General features: G+C 48.2%; 2 protein-coding genes across 3 annotated transcripts in view; both read left to right on the plus strand.

Annotated features, from left to right (window-relative positions):
- MISP (mitotic spindle positioning) overlaps window positions 1–9445 on the plus strand; it is a 53971-nt gene extending 44526 nt beyond the window's left edge. The window contains exon 7 of the mRNA XM_083421511.1: window positions 9197–9445. The gene's annotated coding sequence lies outside the window, so the exon portion shown is untranslated. The remainder of the gene's footprint in view (window positions 1–9196) is intronic.
- The window catches only part of PTBP1 (polypyrimidine tract binding protein 1), a 39964-nt gene extending 23155 nt beyond the window's left edge, over window positions 1–16809 (plus strand). For both annotated transcript variants that reach the window (XM_083421626.1, XM_083421627.1), the window contains 9 exons: window positions 198–308; window positions 2105–2279; window positions 3380–3457; window positions 5331–5479; window positions 10009–10042; window positions 10591–10683; window positions 11969–12185; window positions 12760–12837; window positions 13467–16809. In XM_083421626.1, the coding sequence (XP_083277752.1) occupies window positions 198–308; window positions 2105–2279; window positions 3380–3457; window positions 5331–5479; window positions 10009–10042; window positions 10591–10683; window positions 11969–12185; window positions 12760–12837; window positions 13467–13599 (1068 nt within the window). In that variant the 3' untranslated portion in view covers window positions 13600–16809. The remainder of the gene's footprint in view (window positions 1–197; window positions 309–2104; window positions 2280–3379; window positions 3458–5330; window positions 5480–10008; window positions 10043–10590; window positions 10684–11968; window positions 12186–12759; window positions 12838–13466) is intronic.
- Window positions 16810–17032: the final 223 nt, after the last annotated feature.

The raw sequence follows: 17032 nt of genomic DNA on the forward strand, positions 1-17032 counted from the left end.
AAGAGCCTTCCTTGCCATTTTTTCTTTTCTGCTGTGAAACTTCACAAGCGCCTTGGGCAAATTGGCAGATCCATAGCAGCTGCAGTCTTCCTGCTGTGTTGCTTTCATGCTTTCAAAACGGAGAGTTTCAGTCTTGGCCAAAAAACGCAACTTCCAGAGTTTACTTCACGCGGCTTTTCTGTTTTGTGCGCACGCAGATTTTCTCCAAGTTTGGCACCGTGCTGAAAATCATCACCTTCACCAAGAACAACCAGTTCCAGGCGCTGTTGCAGTATGCAGACCCGATGAGCGCCCAGCACGCCAAACTGGTGAGTCCTGCTTTGCGCGGTTCCTTCCGGTCTCGAATCTGCCGCAACACAAGGGGAAGAGGCATGTTGCAAGAGGCAGCTGTTCAGGAGGAGCATGGCAAAGCATGCCTAAACACGGGTGCTCTCACCTGTGGCTCCTGGAAGCTGCTGGCATGCTACAGCGGCCACACCCAGGGAAAAGCATCGACTAGCCGGCTGAACCAGATGAGGGGAGCCGGTGGGTCTTAAACCCTTGTTGAGTTAGGGGCTTCTCCTGCATGCTCTGGCGGAGTGAGCAGACAAGACCAAGAGTCAGTCAAGAAGGCGGTTTCTGTAGAGCAGGCACGTCTGAAAAAAGCTCAGCGTTTTTGCCCTGAACCCCTAAAAAAAGGGGCTATCCTCCTCCCTTAAAAAGCTTAACAACTTTGACCTAAACCCCAAAAAATGGGGTAGATCACTACCAGTCTTTAACCCCGAGAGTAGATCGCAGTCTCTTGGGAGTTGGCCACCCCTGCTGTAAAGGGAAGTGAGGGGCAGGTGGGGCTTGTCAACCTGGGAAGGCGGACCATCTTGGTGGAGGAGAACGCTGGTCTTAAACCTCTGCTGCCTTTATGGGGTACCTTCGGGAGAAGGAAAGGTATGGGAGTAAACTCTACACAAATTGGGAGTGGAGTCCCTAAGGGGGTTGGATGGTGCCTTGTGCGCCGCCTTCAGGCTCCTTCTGCAGCCAAGCCAGTGACAACCGTCTTGCTCTGCTTTCCTTTGGACCACGTCAGCAAGGCCGAGGGGGGGGGTGTTGTCTAGGCAGCCCACTACACCTGGGGAGGTCACCAGGTGGACTCCGTTGTCTCTCGAGGTGCACAGATGTAACAGGCACAATCTTAGACCCCGCTGCGTCTCTTCAAAGAAGAGCTCTGAAGTTTGAATTGGCAGGCAGGCCTCGCCTCAGCCCAATCCAGGCATCCCGTTAAACAAGGGTTCGTGAAGCCAAGGGGTGCCCAAACTTCTTCCAAAGAGGGCCAGATTTGTTGAAGTGAGCATGCGTGAGGGCCAACCAAAGTTGTTGAGCTTTTTTTTTAGGATTTTGCTGGCAGGACATGTACTGCCACGGGAACTGGAATTCATCGACCACCGGATTAGACCCCCCAGTACAGACTTTGGACATGCCTGGTTTAAACCATTGCGAGGTCTGAATTGGCAGCTAAAACGCACCGGATGTTTTTAATAGACCGCATGCAAATTCAGAAACTATAAATCACTTTTGTTTTTAGAATCGGCGTCATTTTACCTTAATAGCAAACTTGGGCGGTTGTGTTTCTGCCCCATCTGGAAGCAAACATGGGACCGGCCGAAAATTAAGGCGTTGATTTCTGCATATGTATATATGTTTGTGTGAACTGCAAGCTTGCAGGGTGTGCTGGTGGCGGTTAAGTTACCGGTAAGAGGCCTAAATTGCACAGGCGGGTTTGCAAATGAGACGGTTTCAGTTGAAAACAGAATGAAAAGGGGAAATGGCCTAATCATGCCGCACATAGTCTTTTGGGAGAGATGCAGGCTTTGAAAGTTGGGCTCCCACCTTGCAAAGGTGTGTTTCCTTTTTTTTCTAATCATCAACCCCGAAAGACCCAACAAGGATCATTCCTCGTAGGGGGACGTACTCAAGTACTGTTTTACAGAGAGTGCAGATGCGCTCGTTGGGCATTTACTTTCGGTTATTTCCCCAAGCTACACGTCCTGGACAAGTAGCGAACTTTTCATTAAGCACCCTGGTTGGCTTGAACCTAACCCGTCCTTTTGCCTCTCTTCCCCCCCGGCAGTCTCTCGACGGACAAAACATCTACAACGCCTGCTGCACACTCCGCATCGACTTCTCCAAGCTCACCAGCCTCAACGTGAAATACAACAACGACAAGAGCAGGGACTATACCCGGCCAGATCTGCCCTCTGGAGACAGCCAGCCTTCCCTCGACCAGACCATGGCAGCTGCTTTTGGTGAGGGGCGGGTTGGGGTGTGTGACGGGGGTGAGGAGTGGCTTCGGAAACGTGCTATGAACTGGGAAGAGTTTTCCAACGCTCCCCTTGGCTGTAGATTCAGCGACTGGGCAAGCTGCTCTCAGCTTGAGCCCTTTTCTCCCTGCCTGTCATAGTAGCAGCAAATGGCTGCAAGTTCCCTTTCCGTGTCTGGCTTGGAAGAATCAAGTCCTGCTGGATTTGTCCAGTGTCCTAATCTGACGGTAGCCAGCAAAATAGATCTTACAGGAAGCATGACCCTTTAATGCAAAACGTCCTTTAATTTTTGACACTAGGGTGGGCAGAATACAGTCGTACCTTGGTCTTCGAACAGCTTAGTTCTCGAACGTTTTGACTCCCAAACGCCGCAGACCCGGAAGTGACTGTTCCGCTTTGCGAACTATTTCTGAAAGCCGAACGTCTGACGGGGCTTCCGATTGGCTGCAGGAGTTTCCTACAGCCAATTGAAAGCCGCGCTTTGGTTTCCAAACGTTTTGGAAGTCGAACGGACTTCCGGAATGGATTCCGTTTGACTTCCAGGGTACGACTGTGATTAAAACTCCATGTTTGCTCAGAAATAAAATTGTTTAGTGAGGCCGATGCAAAATGTATCTGCCTTAGCTTTGTATAAGTAAAGTTGTGGGTACGCTCAGTGCGGGAGAGTGAGTTGCAAACTGTTGTTTCCTGCGCTACCTAAACATGTGTAGCTTAGCTTCTGCCATCTGAGAACTAGCAAAAAAATTAAGTGGTGAAAAGGCACCACTGCTAGATGAAAGATCACCACCACAAGACAGCAAAGAAGCAACCCCTTTCTGTTCCCCCTCATGAAGATACCTTGAGTGTTTTACAGCAGGGGTGGCTAGCCTCTGGACCTCTTGAGACAAGGGTCGTTTTGTTGGATCTCCAAGGAAGGCACCCAGAACTGATGGTGGGGGGCGCAGTTTCCCCCTTTAGCTTGCATGACGCTTACAGACTGCTGTTTCTTAAGGCCGTGACATCCTTCTTGCTGCCCCTTTCTGATGTACGCATCCATACGAAATCTAAATAACAGGTCCCCTTGTTTGTTCTTTTTATTTTTGTAGGTGCTCCAGGGATCATTTCTGCCTCTCCTTACACAGGGGCCGGCTTCCCGCCCGCTTTTGCGATTCCTCAAGCTGCAGGTAATGCTCCTTTTTGAGGTTGCTGCCTTTTCCCAAACGCCACTCGCACGCTTCTGCCGTACAGACGCCGGCAGCTCCTTCCCCTTCACCCTTACGGCCTGTAAGAGTCCCAAAACGCAGCCAGCAGATCAGGGGCTGAGGAGCTGAGGAAAGGAAGAGATTACGAAGCCCTTGAGCATAATCTGCGTTAGGCAGACCTCGGGGTTTCAGCATTTGAGCCCCTGGTTTTTTTAAAAAAAATTAGTTGTCATCCTTGAAGATCCCTGTGGGACAAATTTCCTCTTTGGTTATTAGGGCTGGTTTCCTCTCTTTTTAATGTCCCAACACTGATCTCACAAAGAGGAGGTAGGTAGGAACCGCACAGAAGTAATAATAATAATTATAATATTTATTATTTATACCCTGCCCAACTGGCTGAGTTTCCCCAGCCACTCTGGGCGAATACTTAAGTGAATACTTGAGCCCAGTGAATACTTAAGCGAGCATCCAAAATGAGCAAGGGGAGATAGCTAGAATTACGCTCAAGGCAAAAGGCTTTTGTATATGACTTGAAAAGCTGGGGAAGCCAGGGCAAAATGCTGTGGCGTGGAGCATTCCTTTTTAGGGGTGCCAGCTAGCATTGGCCCCCCTTCCAGGATATTCTCCCCCCCCCCCAAAAAAAAAACCCAACTATATTTGTTTCCCCAACAGATGCTCAGCATTCCATAGCCAGAGGCTCCACCTATTTCCCAAAAGTCCTTTTTGTACTACTTGCAAAATCTGGGAGATTTCCCCCAAGCGTGCCAACGTCCTCGTGGGTACGATCCTGCCCGTAACTCTGCAGGCCACTAAGGGTTCAGCTTTTGTAGAGTAGCACAGTTGCAGCAGCAAACAGATATTTGGCCGAAGGAAATTCACTTTGCACTTCACAGGGTTATCAAGGGGAGAATTTTGGAGGGAGGGAAGGATCACAGACCGTCCTGAGATTTACTGCTGCTTTTCGGGTAAGGACCCTGGTAGCAGTTGGTCTAAGTGTCTAGGCAGACCTCCCTATAGCAATCTCGGGTGAGATTCTTTGTTTCTGAAGCTTGCTGCGCATAACGGCAGTCCTGGGGGGGGGGGAGGTGTCTGTGTGACGGGGCGCATATATTGATAATGCTCGGCCCCTGTACCTGTCTCTCCCTGCCCGTGGTGTAATCCCATGGGAAAACGGCAGAACCAGCCCCCCCCCCTTTATTTGTGTGCTGTGGCGTACAACAGGTAAAACGTGCCTTTCGAGCGAGGAATTTTGACGAGTGGTAACACGCAAGGGGGCTTTTCAGACAAGCTGGTGTTCGGTTGCCTGCTTTCGAAAGGCCCCCTTCTGAAAACGAAACCCTTGTAGAAATATATATGTGCATATATATATATATATTTAAAATGTCTGGAATGCACACAGCTGTGGTTTGGTATGTGCATGATCCGACTGAATGAGGCACTTCCAGGCATGCATTGGTGGAAAGACCCCTTAGGAATGCACCGCTTTTTGTGTGTGTCGCACCCCCCTTTCCCCTGCTTCTCTCCCCAGTGGTGGAATTTTTTGCTTTAGATAAACCCGTGGAATGTTGCCGAATCCAGTTCGGAAACCAGACACACCTAGAGCTTGTCTGGTTGCCCCCCCCCCCCCCCAGCACCCAAGGAGAGAGAAAAATGCCTCCCCCCCCCCAACTGTTGCCAGAAGCCCGAGAGCACAAACGCAGAACTGGAGAGGCTCTGTGGCCCTTTGCGTTGAGGGGGGCACCGAGACGCAAACCCCCTCTCTCCAAAGAAGCACCGTGGGTCAGCCCCACGGCGTGTCAGCCGAGGATGCGCTGTGGACTTCCATTCACTGGTTAATACGCTTTAATTTTTCCAGGCCTCTCAGTCCCCAATGTACACGGAGCTCTTGCTCCTTTGGGTATCCCATCAGCAGCGGCCGCCGCAGCAGCCGCAGGGCGGATTGCAATTCCCGGCCTTTCCGGGGCTGGGAACTCCGTTCTGCTGGTTAGCAATTTGAACGCCGAGGTTAGTGGAAGCCTTGTAATAAATCTTCTTCTGTCCAACTTTAATATCTCATATATATATATCTATATTATTATTTACTTTTGCTTCTTCCAGTTACTTTCTGCTCTCGCCTCTCTCTCCAGTCGCTTCTCACGAAATACTTTAACGCTGAAGCGTCACAGTGCCAACCACCTTTCCTTTCTCTGAACTGGAATGCGATAAAATGAGGGGGGGATGAACGGGCAGCCCGGTGTAATTCTTAAGTGGGTGACTTAAAGCAAGAAGGGGGGTGAAGCAGCCGCTCCCCAGACATTGCTGGACCCCCAGTTCCTATTGCCAGAGGTTCCCCGTCCCTGACTTAAAAGAGACGCAGGTGGAAGCCTATATAAACCATTGCCCTCTTCCTTGCCTTACCAAGCGCAAAGGTTTAGCTGGTCTGCTCTCACTCCCAACAGCGAAAAATTCAGAATGTGAAATCTCCCGCTAAGCTTTTGTCTCTACTTGGGTCGACCTCACAGTAGCCCAGATCCTCCCCTTTGGTTTCTCCCTTTGGCATGTCATGACTTTTTAAGAACTCTTCAGTTGGAGTGACGATGTGGCTTCTGTCCCCTTCATGGGTATCTTAATTCCTTGCCCTCCCCTCCCCTTGCCAGCTTTAGCTTCATTTTACCTTTTGCAAGTTATATATTTCCTTTGCCATGCATTGGTACATTCCCACCTTTGACCGAAATTCCTTTAAAGTTGTTGTTGGTGTTGTTGTGCCTTACTTAATTTTTGCTCCTTAACTTTTTAAAACATTTTTAAGTTCCATTTTAACATTCCCACCCCCCTTTCCCCTTTTTTGAGTTGGAACATTTGGCTGCCTTGCAAACTGAGGCTCTCGAGGCAAACAAAAAATGAAGCCTGGTATTTTCTGTGTAAAAAAAGGATGCAATTCAGCAGAGACCCACTTTGCCTTTGAAGTGGGTTTCTGTGAAATTGCATTCAGGTGTTATTGCAATGTGTTTGTGTACATTGCTTGAGCCCCCCGGTGCTTGAAACTGACAAGGCTGTGGCCAGAATCTTGGATTTCTGCTTATCTTGGTTGTTTCAGAAGCTCCAAAGCAGAGACATGGATGAGAGAACCACTATAAAATTTTAAAAAAACTTAATAGGAAAATAACCAATCTCAATCTGTTTTGCTATGTCTTTTTCTGTCCACTATAACTGCTTTTTTCAGAGCATGAGGTGCTGCCAGCAATTCTCGCTCCCATGTTGGGGTTGTGCCCAATGAAGCTCTACTCTCTCAGTGTAGACCCATTTAAATTTCAGTTTACCTGTTTAACAAAATTAGTCTTCTGCTGAACTGTAAATAAAACAAGCTGCTTACAAAGAGTATAAAACATTCACTAGAACTTTCAGTAAAAATCAACTTTGAAAACAGGTTCATGAAAAAGCAAACTGGATAAAATTCCTGCATTGCAAGGCGGGGTGGACCAGATGATCCAGGGTGTCTCTTCCAACTCTACAGTTCTATGAAAATCAGAAGGTCGGCGGTTCGAATCCCCATGACGGGGTGAGCTCCCCTTGCTCGGTCCCTGCTCCTGTCAATCTAGCAGTTCGAAAGCACGTCAAAGTAGATAAATAGGTACCGCTCTGGTGGGAAGATAAACGGCGTTTCCGTGCGCTGCTCTGGTTCGCCAGAAGCGGCTTAGACCTGCTGGCCACATGACCCAGAAGCTGTACGCCTGCTTCCTCGGCCAATAAAGCGAGATGAGCACCGCAACCCCAGAATCTGTCACGATTGGACCTAATGGTCAGGGGTCCCTTTACCTTTTTTACGCAGATTGTCACAAAAACTGGAACTAAGCCTTAGTCTTCAGCCTAGTGGGCCCTTGAGCCCTGGCAACCAGAAACCCCTCTCCTCTTTCACTAGCAAAAGAAGGCATGGAGGGGTGGTCAGCCTTGAGTAGCTCCCCTGAATTGACAAAACAGAGAGGCACAGCGTTGAGCTCCCACATAGATCCTTGAATTCTTGAGCCTGTTGGAAATAACATTAGCTAGGAGGAGCATGCAATTAGCTGCATTCTTGCTGCTTGTAACCGTTGGGCCATTGTAGTATAAATCACAGGGGAAAAGCAGGGAGGTGGGTTAAAACATTAAGCGGTAAAACCACTTCCCAAAGCAAGCAGTTAGTGGGGTTCTGCCACAGAACGTAAAAATCAGCGAAATGTCCGGTGAACAATATGTTCCGCCACAATCCACTTCCTCGAGAGAGAAACCGTTTGGGGCATAGGGATGCTATGGCGCAGGATGGAGGTAACCCTGAACGTTGCCCTCTTTTAGAGTGGAGGCGAGCAGCCTTTTTTTGGCCCGGCAGGGCAGGTCATTTACCATCCCCTCAACCCCGCGGGCCAACTTTCGACAGGTGGGTAGGACCGTCCGATGGCAGAATGGCCTCACATCTCTACCAGAAAACTGCATTATATGCTAAGGGTCTGAGAGTCTTTAGGGAGAGGAGAAGGAGTTTCAGAATCTGAACGCACCTGCCCCTTTTTTGTGCTGCAGTTGTTTCCCAGGAAGCCCATGCAAGCGCAGCCGTCTGCTGTGTCGCTGCCTGCTGAACTCTGCACCTCCAGTCTCAAAACGTGGCCGCCACGTTCTCTTCAAATGCCCCCGTGGTTTTGTCTGTCCCTTAGGCCAGTGTTCCCCAACCTTGGGCCTCCAGCTGTTTTTGGACTACAATTCCCATCATCCTTGACCACTGGTCTTGCTAGCGAGGGATGATGGGAGTTGTAGTCCAAAAACAGCCGGAGGCCCAAGGTTGGGGAACAGTGCCTTAGGCGAATTGCTGAGCAGCTCCTCGCGCCTCTTGCGTGTATGTTCCTCCGACGCTCCCTCATCCATTCAGCTTCTCTCCTTTTGGGCTAAAAACCTCGATACCTGTAGTGAAGCTGTGAACTAACGTCTCCTCGACCTTTTTATTTTTTCCATTGCTTGTATAATCAGTGTTGTAGAAACTTAATCTGTGCATACTGTTTGGAGAGGCAGTATTCTCCAGAGGGAATCCTCCCGTTCCCCACCACCAGGACCCACCAGTATCGATATGGCAGGTGGCTAGTCCGAGGACCCTTCTCTTCAAACCTTGATCGCTTCCTGCGCTGGAGTTTCCCGGCTTAGCAAGTTGGTGTCAAGTCGGGGAACCTTTTTGTAAGCAGAAGGGGGGAAAGCTCAGTTGTGCTCCCAGGCAACTCCCTGGCTTACAAAGAATGCTGAACTCCGGCCTACTCCATCATCACAGCCTGCCATACTGAAGGGGTTCAGTGGGGCAGGCCTTTTGTGGCGTCCCCCAGATGCTGTTGGCACGAGGGTCCTCCCATCGTCCCCAGTCAGTTTGGCCAAGTCTCCAGGGGTGGTTAGCGTTACAACCTGACAACATCTGGGGAATAATAATTTATTATTTATACCCCGCCCATCTGGCTGGGTTTCCCCAGCAACTATTAAGCATTAAAAGCTTCCCTAAACGGGGCTGCCTTCAGATGTCTTCTAAAAGTCTGGTAGTTGTTTATTTCCTTGACATCTGGTGGGAGGGCGCCACCACCGAGAAGGCCCTCTGCCTGGTTCCCTATAACCTCTCTTCTCGCTGGGAGGGAACCGCCAGAAGGCCCTCGGGAGATGGACCCCGGTGTCCGGGCTGAGCGATGGGGGTGGAGACGCTCCTTCAGGGATACTGGACTGAGGCTGTTTAGGGCTTTCAAGGTCAGCACCAACACTTTGAATTGTGCTCGGAAACGTACTTGTGTCCTGGAGGCTGACCCGGACCCTTTCAAACTCCTGCCTCCCTCGTCACCCCACGTGACTGTTATACGTGGTCACGATCCGGAGTTTGCCCTCTTGCCTGTGAATCCCTCTGTTGCGATACTGCCTCTCCCTCTTAGTTATACCTTACTTAAGTAAAGTGCTCTCCTTTTTACTGTTGTGTTCCACTAGGTTTAAACAAAAAAACAACAACCAAAAACCAACCAACCACAACCTATTAACTAGTTTTTCCTCTGTAAAACCGAAGTATTGTACGTTTTTAGAAATCTATAAATCTTTTACTGATGGAACACTACATATTTCTTTTATGTATTTACTGACCTATGTTTTTTGCTACTTTTTTTTCCTTTTCTCTCCACCCCCATCCCTCAATTATTATTATTTTCTCCCCCTCCCCTTCTCCCCGATCCGGAATTTCTTTGCCAACTGACTGCACGGTACCTCTGCTTCCTGTTGTTGCTTGAAACAAATATATATATTTTTATATATTATTTTTTTAATAAAACAAACACCCCCCTCAAACCAAAACCAAACCAAACAAAAAAAATATACCTTCCTGCTCTTCGGAAACCAACCTGCCCTTCAATATTAACCATCTTGAAAACTTCATCATCCATCAACCAATTTCGCCATTTCCTGCGGGGACTCTACCTTTCCTTCGTTGTCGACGATTTACGCAACCTCCGCTCTCCCCTCCGATTCCTTACCTCTTCCCTGTCTCTCCGCTGCCTTGCCTCTGCTGTACTCTAAAGAGAGTTACACCCCAATGCCTCTTTATTCTTTTCGGTACGTTATCATTCACACTTTTTTTATTACCTTTTTTAAAATGTTGTTATTTCACTTTGAGGTTTTGCTTTTCGGCGGGGGGTGGGGGGTGGGGAAGGGGCGGCGGGATGGGTTTTGCCGCTTCGATCGGATGCTTTTTTATTATTTGCGTTACCCTAGCTTTAGTTCTCCCCCGTTTTTAAATCATTTTTTTTGTTTCGTACATCATCGTGCATGGTTTTGATTGCTTTGCATGCCTGTTTCGTTGGGTCAGGAAGAGAGAGCATGTGCAGAGCGCCCCTCCAGGCCTCCACGGGTGACTTTTTGGGGGGCACAACCCCCACCCCCAAAGATAAAACATGTGTTTTATTATAACTCCACCTAAAGATCGTTCCACCTTTTTTTCTGCTGCTGAGCAGAACAAAACCCAACTTTCGAGCGGGAGTGAGAGCAATGGTGGGGGGTTTGGAAGTGCTTTGATTGGATTTTGGGCTAGAGGCAAGCGGATTTCTTCCTTGATAACCTCCTTTTTTTCACCACCGCCCCCTCTTCCCTTGCTTCCTCCCAAGGCGTGTATGGTGATGTGCAGAGAGTGAAGATCTTGTTCAATAAGAAAGAAAACGCCTTGGTTCAAATGGCAGATGGCAATCAAGCCCAGCTGGGTAAATAATAAAATTATTATTAATTAATCCCCTCTTCTCTGAGGGTTGGGGAATAGGAGTGGCGCTAACAAAGGCTTCTGTGCTGTTGTTTATTAAATTTGTATACAGTGGTACCTTGGTCCTCAAACAGGCTTCACTGCCCCACAAATCGGCTCCCGAATGCTGCAGACCCGGAAGCAAGTGTTCCGGTCTGCAAATGTTTTTCGGAAGCCACACCTTGGTTTTCGAACAGTTTCGGGTGTGGAGCGGATTAAGTTCAAGAACCAAGGTACCACTGTCCTCCCGTTCATCTGAAGATCGCGGGCGCTTCACAACATAAGAATACAATTGTGAAACCACCAAATAGATAGCAAAACAATAGCCCCCATCCCCTGCAACAGATAGATAGAAAAAGGCCATAGAATCAGCCAAACGTCTGGTTGAGGAGAATCGATTTTGCCCGGCTCCTATAAATGCATAATGAAGATTTAGGGGCCCGTCTGTAGGGTAAAATCGCTCCAGCCAACGCAAAGGGGTTAGATCCAGAGTTGCGCTCCTGCAGTTGGAAAGGCTCCTTCCATCCTCAGGAGGGACTGAGACGCAGCGGGGGGGTTTGCATTTGGGAAAGTAGGGAGGCGATTTCTGCCATTTCCCACAGAGCCCACAGCGCCACCTTCCCATTGGTTATGGGACACAGTGGAGTTTGGGTTGCAATGAGCTAACCATTGATTGCAGTGGACCCACGGAGATTAACGTTCCTAACCAGTTTTGGTCCATTTATCTCAGTGGGTCTGCTGTGAGTAAGAGTTACTGTATTTTTTGCTCTATAAGACTCCCTTTTCCCCTCCTAAAAAGTAAGGGGAAATGTGTGTGCGTCTTACGGAGCGAATGCAGGCTGCGCAGCTATCCCAGAACCCAGAACAGCAAAAGGGATTGCTGCTTTCGCTGCGCAGCAATCCCTCTTGCTGTTCTGGCTTCTGAGATTCAGAATATTTTTCTTCTTCTTTTCCTCCTCCAAAAACTAGGTGCATCTTGTGGTCTGGTGTGTCTTATAGAGCAAAAAATACAGTAGTTTGATGCAACCACCCCCTTCTGTTCCTCGGCCCCTGGGCATTTCCGCAAAGCCAGACTGTTGGTTTCTGTAGCTTACAATCAGCACCCAGCACACTGGGTGTTTCTCCAGTGTTTCCTCTTGCCCCCCCCCAAAAAAAACCTTTTGTGGGGCACATCTGGGTCTGCTCTGCCCTAGGAACTTGGATACAGCCCCATCGTTTCCTTAACACACTCCCTCTTCCTCTCTCTCCAGCCATGAGCCACCTCAATGGTCAAAAGCTTCACGGAAAGCCCATCCGCATCACTCTGTCAAAGCACCAGACAGTACAGTTGCCCCGCGAAGGGCAGGAAGACCAGGGGCTGACCAAGGACTACGGCAACTCTCCCCTCCACCGTTTCAAGAAGCCAGGCTCCAAGAACTTCCAAAACATTTTCCCCCCTTCCGCCACCCTCCACCTCTCCAATATTCCGTAAGTCGTCGTCTTTGGCGATCCCTCGTAGCCGAGTAAGATTGTCTTCCATAAGCACAGTTTTAACAATGAGTCCGTAAGGGACTGTGGAGGCCAATTCTGGATCCACACGTCCTTCCACAGTGGGGACATTGGTTTCCAGGCAGCACTTGATCATGGCAAGGGTTTGCCAAGCGTGCTTCCTCTTAGCACGCTTCTCCCTTGCGTCCTGAGTTCGAGAGTCTTCAAAGCCCAGGACACCTTTGGTAAAGGCTGTTCTCCAACTGGAGCACTCGCAGGCCAATGTTTCCCAGTTGTCGATGTTTATACTACATTTTTAAAGATTTGCCTTGAGAGAGTCTTTAAACCTCTTTTGTTGACCACCAGCATTACGCTTTTCATTTTTAAGTTTGGAATAGAGGAGTTGCTTTGGGAGACTTTCTTTGATATATCAGGACCTAATATCTCAATGTGAAGCAAGCAGTGAATTTCATGTTGATTTTTCCAGAGGTTGTTGAATTGGGCCCTTTGAATGTGTGAAGCGACTCCAGAGCTCGGACCTTGGCATAATCATATTCTCCTTCTGTTCCCACAGGCCTTCGATAATCGAAGACGACCTCAAGCTGCTGTTCTCCAGTAACGGCGGGATGGTGAAAGGCTTCAAATTCTTCCAGTAAGTGTGGATCCCCGTTGCCTTGCAGAAGCTGCCGCTGGTAGCTACTCTACTGTGTTGCATTGGGCGGATGAGCTCAGCATTAGAAATTTAAGATGCAGTCCTGGAGCCCAGGCAGATTGCCCTCTTAAGAACAGGGCTCTGAAATGTCTTCCCTTTTCCTGACATGAGTATCTGCACTGGGCCAGTTGCCTGCGGGTCTCTAGATACAGCGTTATTCAGACTGCAGGCTCCTTCTTTCCCCCACACCTCAGAGGGAAGGAGCCGCAACACAGTGCCACGGGAAATACTTTTTGATGGGTCCCCCGTACCTGATCACCAACATTCCCCTAGTTCATTGTTTCCCCGATCTGATTCGGGGCACATTTCAAATTCAACCTTGGTTTTGGTCCGGATCACAAAAGCTGAAATGGAGTGGCTTGCCCCGTGGCGAGGCAGCCCGCTGAACGACGAGCCTCCCCTCTCTGATGTTTGCCGTAGAGCTGCAGAGTTGGAAAGGGACCCCCAAAGCTCATCCAGCCCCACCCCTGGGATTGCCAGCTCCTGTCCTCTCTCTCTTCCTCGCGCGTGGTCTCTCTGTGTGCGCTCCCCCGTCCTCTGACTCGGAACGCTTTTGTTTCCCCGGGCAGGAAAGACCGCAAGATGGCTCTCATCCAAATGAGCTCCGTGGACGAGGCCATCCAGTCCCTTATTGACCTCCACAACCACGACCTCGGCGAAAACCACCACTTGCGCGTCTCCTTCTCAAAGTCCACCATCTAGGCGGGGTTTTTCCGGAGGCGCCCGCGCGGCAGAATATGGACCCTGACTGAGAAACGAAACGAAACAAAAAAAGCCAGCGCCTTCGCCACCCTTCCTCGTGGCCTCGGCGTCCTTTTCCCCCCAAGGGCTGGGCCACCGGCATGGGGGTGGGACAACTTCCGTCATTCCAGAAACAAAATAAGAAGCCACTTTAAAGAGAGAGAGAGAGATTGAGATTGCAGCTAAAGTGACCTTAAAAAGACAGCAGATTTTATTTTTTTAAAGATAAAACAGTTTACCGGGTGTTCCTTTTTATAAAAAGAAAAATGCAAGTTCTTAATTCACGCCGCTATAACCTTTCTTGCAGTGAGTGGGGTTGACTATAGATAGATTTGACCAAGAAAAACCAACAAACCATAAACTTAGAAGTTTACAGTTCTTGGTTAGAAGCTTCTCCGGGGGGTTTCCCCCCCCCTTAAGAAACTAACGGAAACCCACCCATTCCCAGAAAGCTGACCAGCTTCACAGCAATGCCTTTTATCTCTAGTCTGACCCTTTCTTAAAATACATTTTTTTTCCTGAACACAGATGCCTTCCTTTGTTGGGGGGGGGGGGAGCCCTTTCCCCTAAGCCTTGCATCAAGCATCCTGTGCCTTAGAAGCTTTTTCTGTAAAAATAAAAAAGGGGGGGGGGACAGCAGCCACTGGGAAAATTCTTAAAAGTTGCGAAGAGGGGGGGCGGGGGGCGGATAAAGCATTACCGTCCTTTAATATATCTCTACATAAAATGTAAATTAACTTGCAGACTGAGTTGGGTTTCCTCCAGCCCGCAAAGTTCGCAAAATCGGGCCGATAATGTATTTGTGCTTGAATTTTTTTTGGGGGGGGGCGCCAGTGTCCTTTGCCCCATCAGTCAGCGTTTCAGCGAAAAGGGGGTTCCCCTTTTCGCATTAAGTATTCCCCAAAGCTGCGGAAACTGTCAATTAGTTAAACCGGAGCAGCCAGCTTCTCCAGATCTGTGTTCAGAATCTTAATTTGGGGCTCGTCCCGAAAGGGTTGGTTTAAGATTCCTTTGTAACCTCGATTTCACCCTTTAACCACCAGCATATATCTCCGATCTCAAACTATTAGTAGTTTCAGCTTCTTGTTTTAACCCCTTTTCCTACTATAATTTTGTTCTACAATGCAGTCTTACCTTTGCCTAGCAATATTTCCAGTTGACCAAATATTCTAATGAATTCATACGTATATATCTATATATGCAAAATGCAATAGCGTAACTTTTTTTTATATATAGATGGTATAAATATATCTAAACCTGCTCTTTCTATTACCCATGTATCCTGTACTCTTGTAGTTTTTTTTTTCTTCGTTCATAAGCTGGAAAAAAAAAACCCCCAACTAGCACATAATTTTAGTTTTATCGAGATGAATTCGTTTCTGAAGATTAACGTTGTACTTTGAAGAAGTATTTAAAGTAGCAAATTCGAGAGAAGGAAAGGACCCACATTTAAAAGGAGTCGTCTTACTGTAATAATCCAAACGTATCTATATTATTTAAAGAAATGCAAATTTGTTTCCTTCCTCTCCACCCAGATAGCACCTAAAAACACAATTCTTCTGTGACCTCCAACTTTCCCGGGTTGATATATTGCCTTCTTTATATTCCGACGTTGCCTTACATTTCCCTCTCGGCTCATGTGAGATTTTAAGATAACCAGAATCTTTCTACTTAATATCAGGGTTATAGTTCCTCAAATTGTGGACCAAAGTTGTTGTTCGTTTTTTTTTTCTTTCTTTCTTTCTCTTCGACGTATGTGGTGTTGTCTCTCAAGCAGCCCGCATCCCCTTCTTCGTGGGATCCGTTGGACGGCTTGCTTTTTTTCCCTTTTGTCACTGTGGGTTTTGGAAAGGAAAGGAAAAAAAGTCTTAAATCTTCTTTTTTTAAAAAAAATATATCCATCCCAGTATCACGGGGATGCAATCTATGCTGGAGGTGTGTATGGATGTCTTTTTGAGTCAGGATTTGTCCTTGGGTCGCCCGCGTAGAGGGGGGGGGGGGAGAGCCTCTCGGCCGGCAGCCCTCCCCGGAGCTCGCAATAACGCCATCCCGGAATCTAGGGCCGATCTGAAGCCGTCGGGTGGCCCTCGCTTTCTCGGCTGACCCTGTGCACATCGCCTTTTGTGCGTGTTTTCTTGGGGGAAGAGGCGGGGAGCCATTTGATTTGGCGGGCGGCCGTCTCCCCTGCCTACTTGCCCCCCGATCCATAGCTGGCGTCGAGGGCACGGGTCGGCCTTCTCAGCAAGGTCAGCGCCACTTTCCGGGTTGAGAAACGTAGCACCATCACCCCTTCCTTCGCCCGGCTCCAAAGGCAACGGGCTCCGGAGGGGGAAGAGGGGTCTGGGGTGGGGCCCCCCACGCCGGTTGATTTAGGAAGAAGGGGGCCACCGTTGGACCACGCGGAGAGGCACCCCCCCCCCCAGCGGCGCCCAGCAAAAGTACCAGTTTAAATGCTAACCTTTGTTAAGAACGATCTCGAGCATCTTTTTAATGTTTTAAGAAGCTTGCTTTGCGTCTTGGGCGAGCTGCTTGGACATCGCAACCCCTCTCCCTGCTGACGTGTGTTTTTTTTCTTTTTAAGAAATAGCTTGAGAATCCGCCAGCAAACCTTCTATATCCGTATGCGTTGAGTTGCTACGTTTTCAGACGCACACAGGCGTATAGCAGTTTAACTGGGTTGCAGTGGGGGGGGGGAGAAGGGGGGTTTCATCTTTCCTTTTTCCCCCCCTGGTTTCTCCCCCCCCCCTTCTCCTTTTCAATCCTGTGTTTTTTTGCATGTAAATGTGAGTAATGAGGAAAAAAAGGTGTAAATATTTATAATTTTTTATACCTGTTGTAAGACATGAGGGGGCAGCAGAACCCACGTTTTTTGGTAAAAACAGATGTATTGTATATTTTGATAACCAGCTTATTACAGGTTCAGTATTGGGGGCTGGGGAGGGCTTACCATTCGTGTCAGAAATTCCATCGCCTGGCTCACGAGGGGGGAAAAATGTAATGCAAAAAAAGAAAACAAAAAAAAGAAATTAAAACTATTCTATACTGAACGTAGTACTTTTTCTTCTGTAGCCCATTACTTATTTTTCTTGTTTGGATTGTAGAAAGCAGTCGATTGGCTTATCTGTACTTCTTTTTATTTTGGCTCTCAATAAATGTCTTCTGTATCCTTTGCTTCTGTTTCTTCCCTACTTTTTATTATTGTGCCTTTTTTTTTTGTTTCGTTCTCTTTTGTTTTTATGCTCAACTGCCCTTCCTCCTAATATAATTCCAGCTGCCTCCCATTTTATGCACCTATTATTATTATTATTATTATTATTATTATTATTATTATTTATTTCCATGCTTTCCTGGGGATGGGGGGAACTCTGCAAGTCTTAAACACATCTCTTTTTTT

Source organism: Podarcis tiliguerta (assembly GCF_965153285.1).
Source record: "Podarcis tiliguerta genome assembly, chromosome: 18".
NCBI classification, from domain to species: Eukaryota; Metazoa; Chordata; class Lepidosauria; order Squamata; family Lacertidae; genus Podarcis; species Podarcis tiliguerta.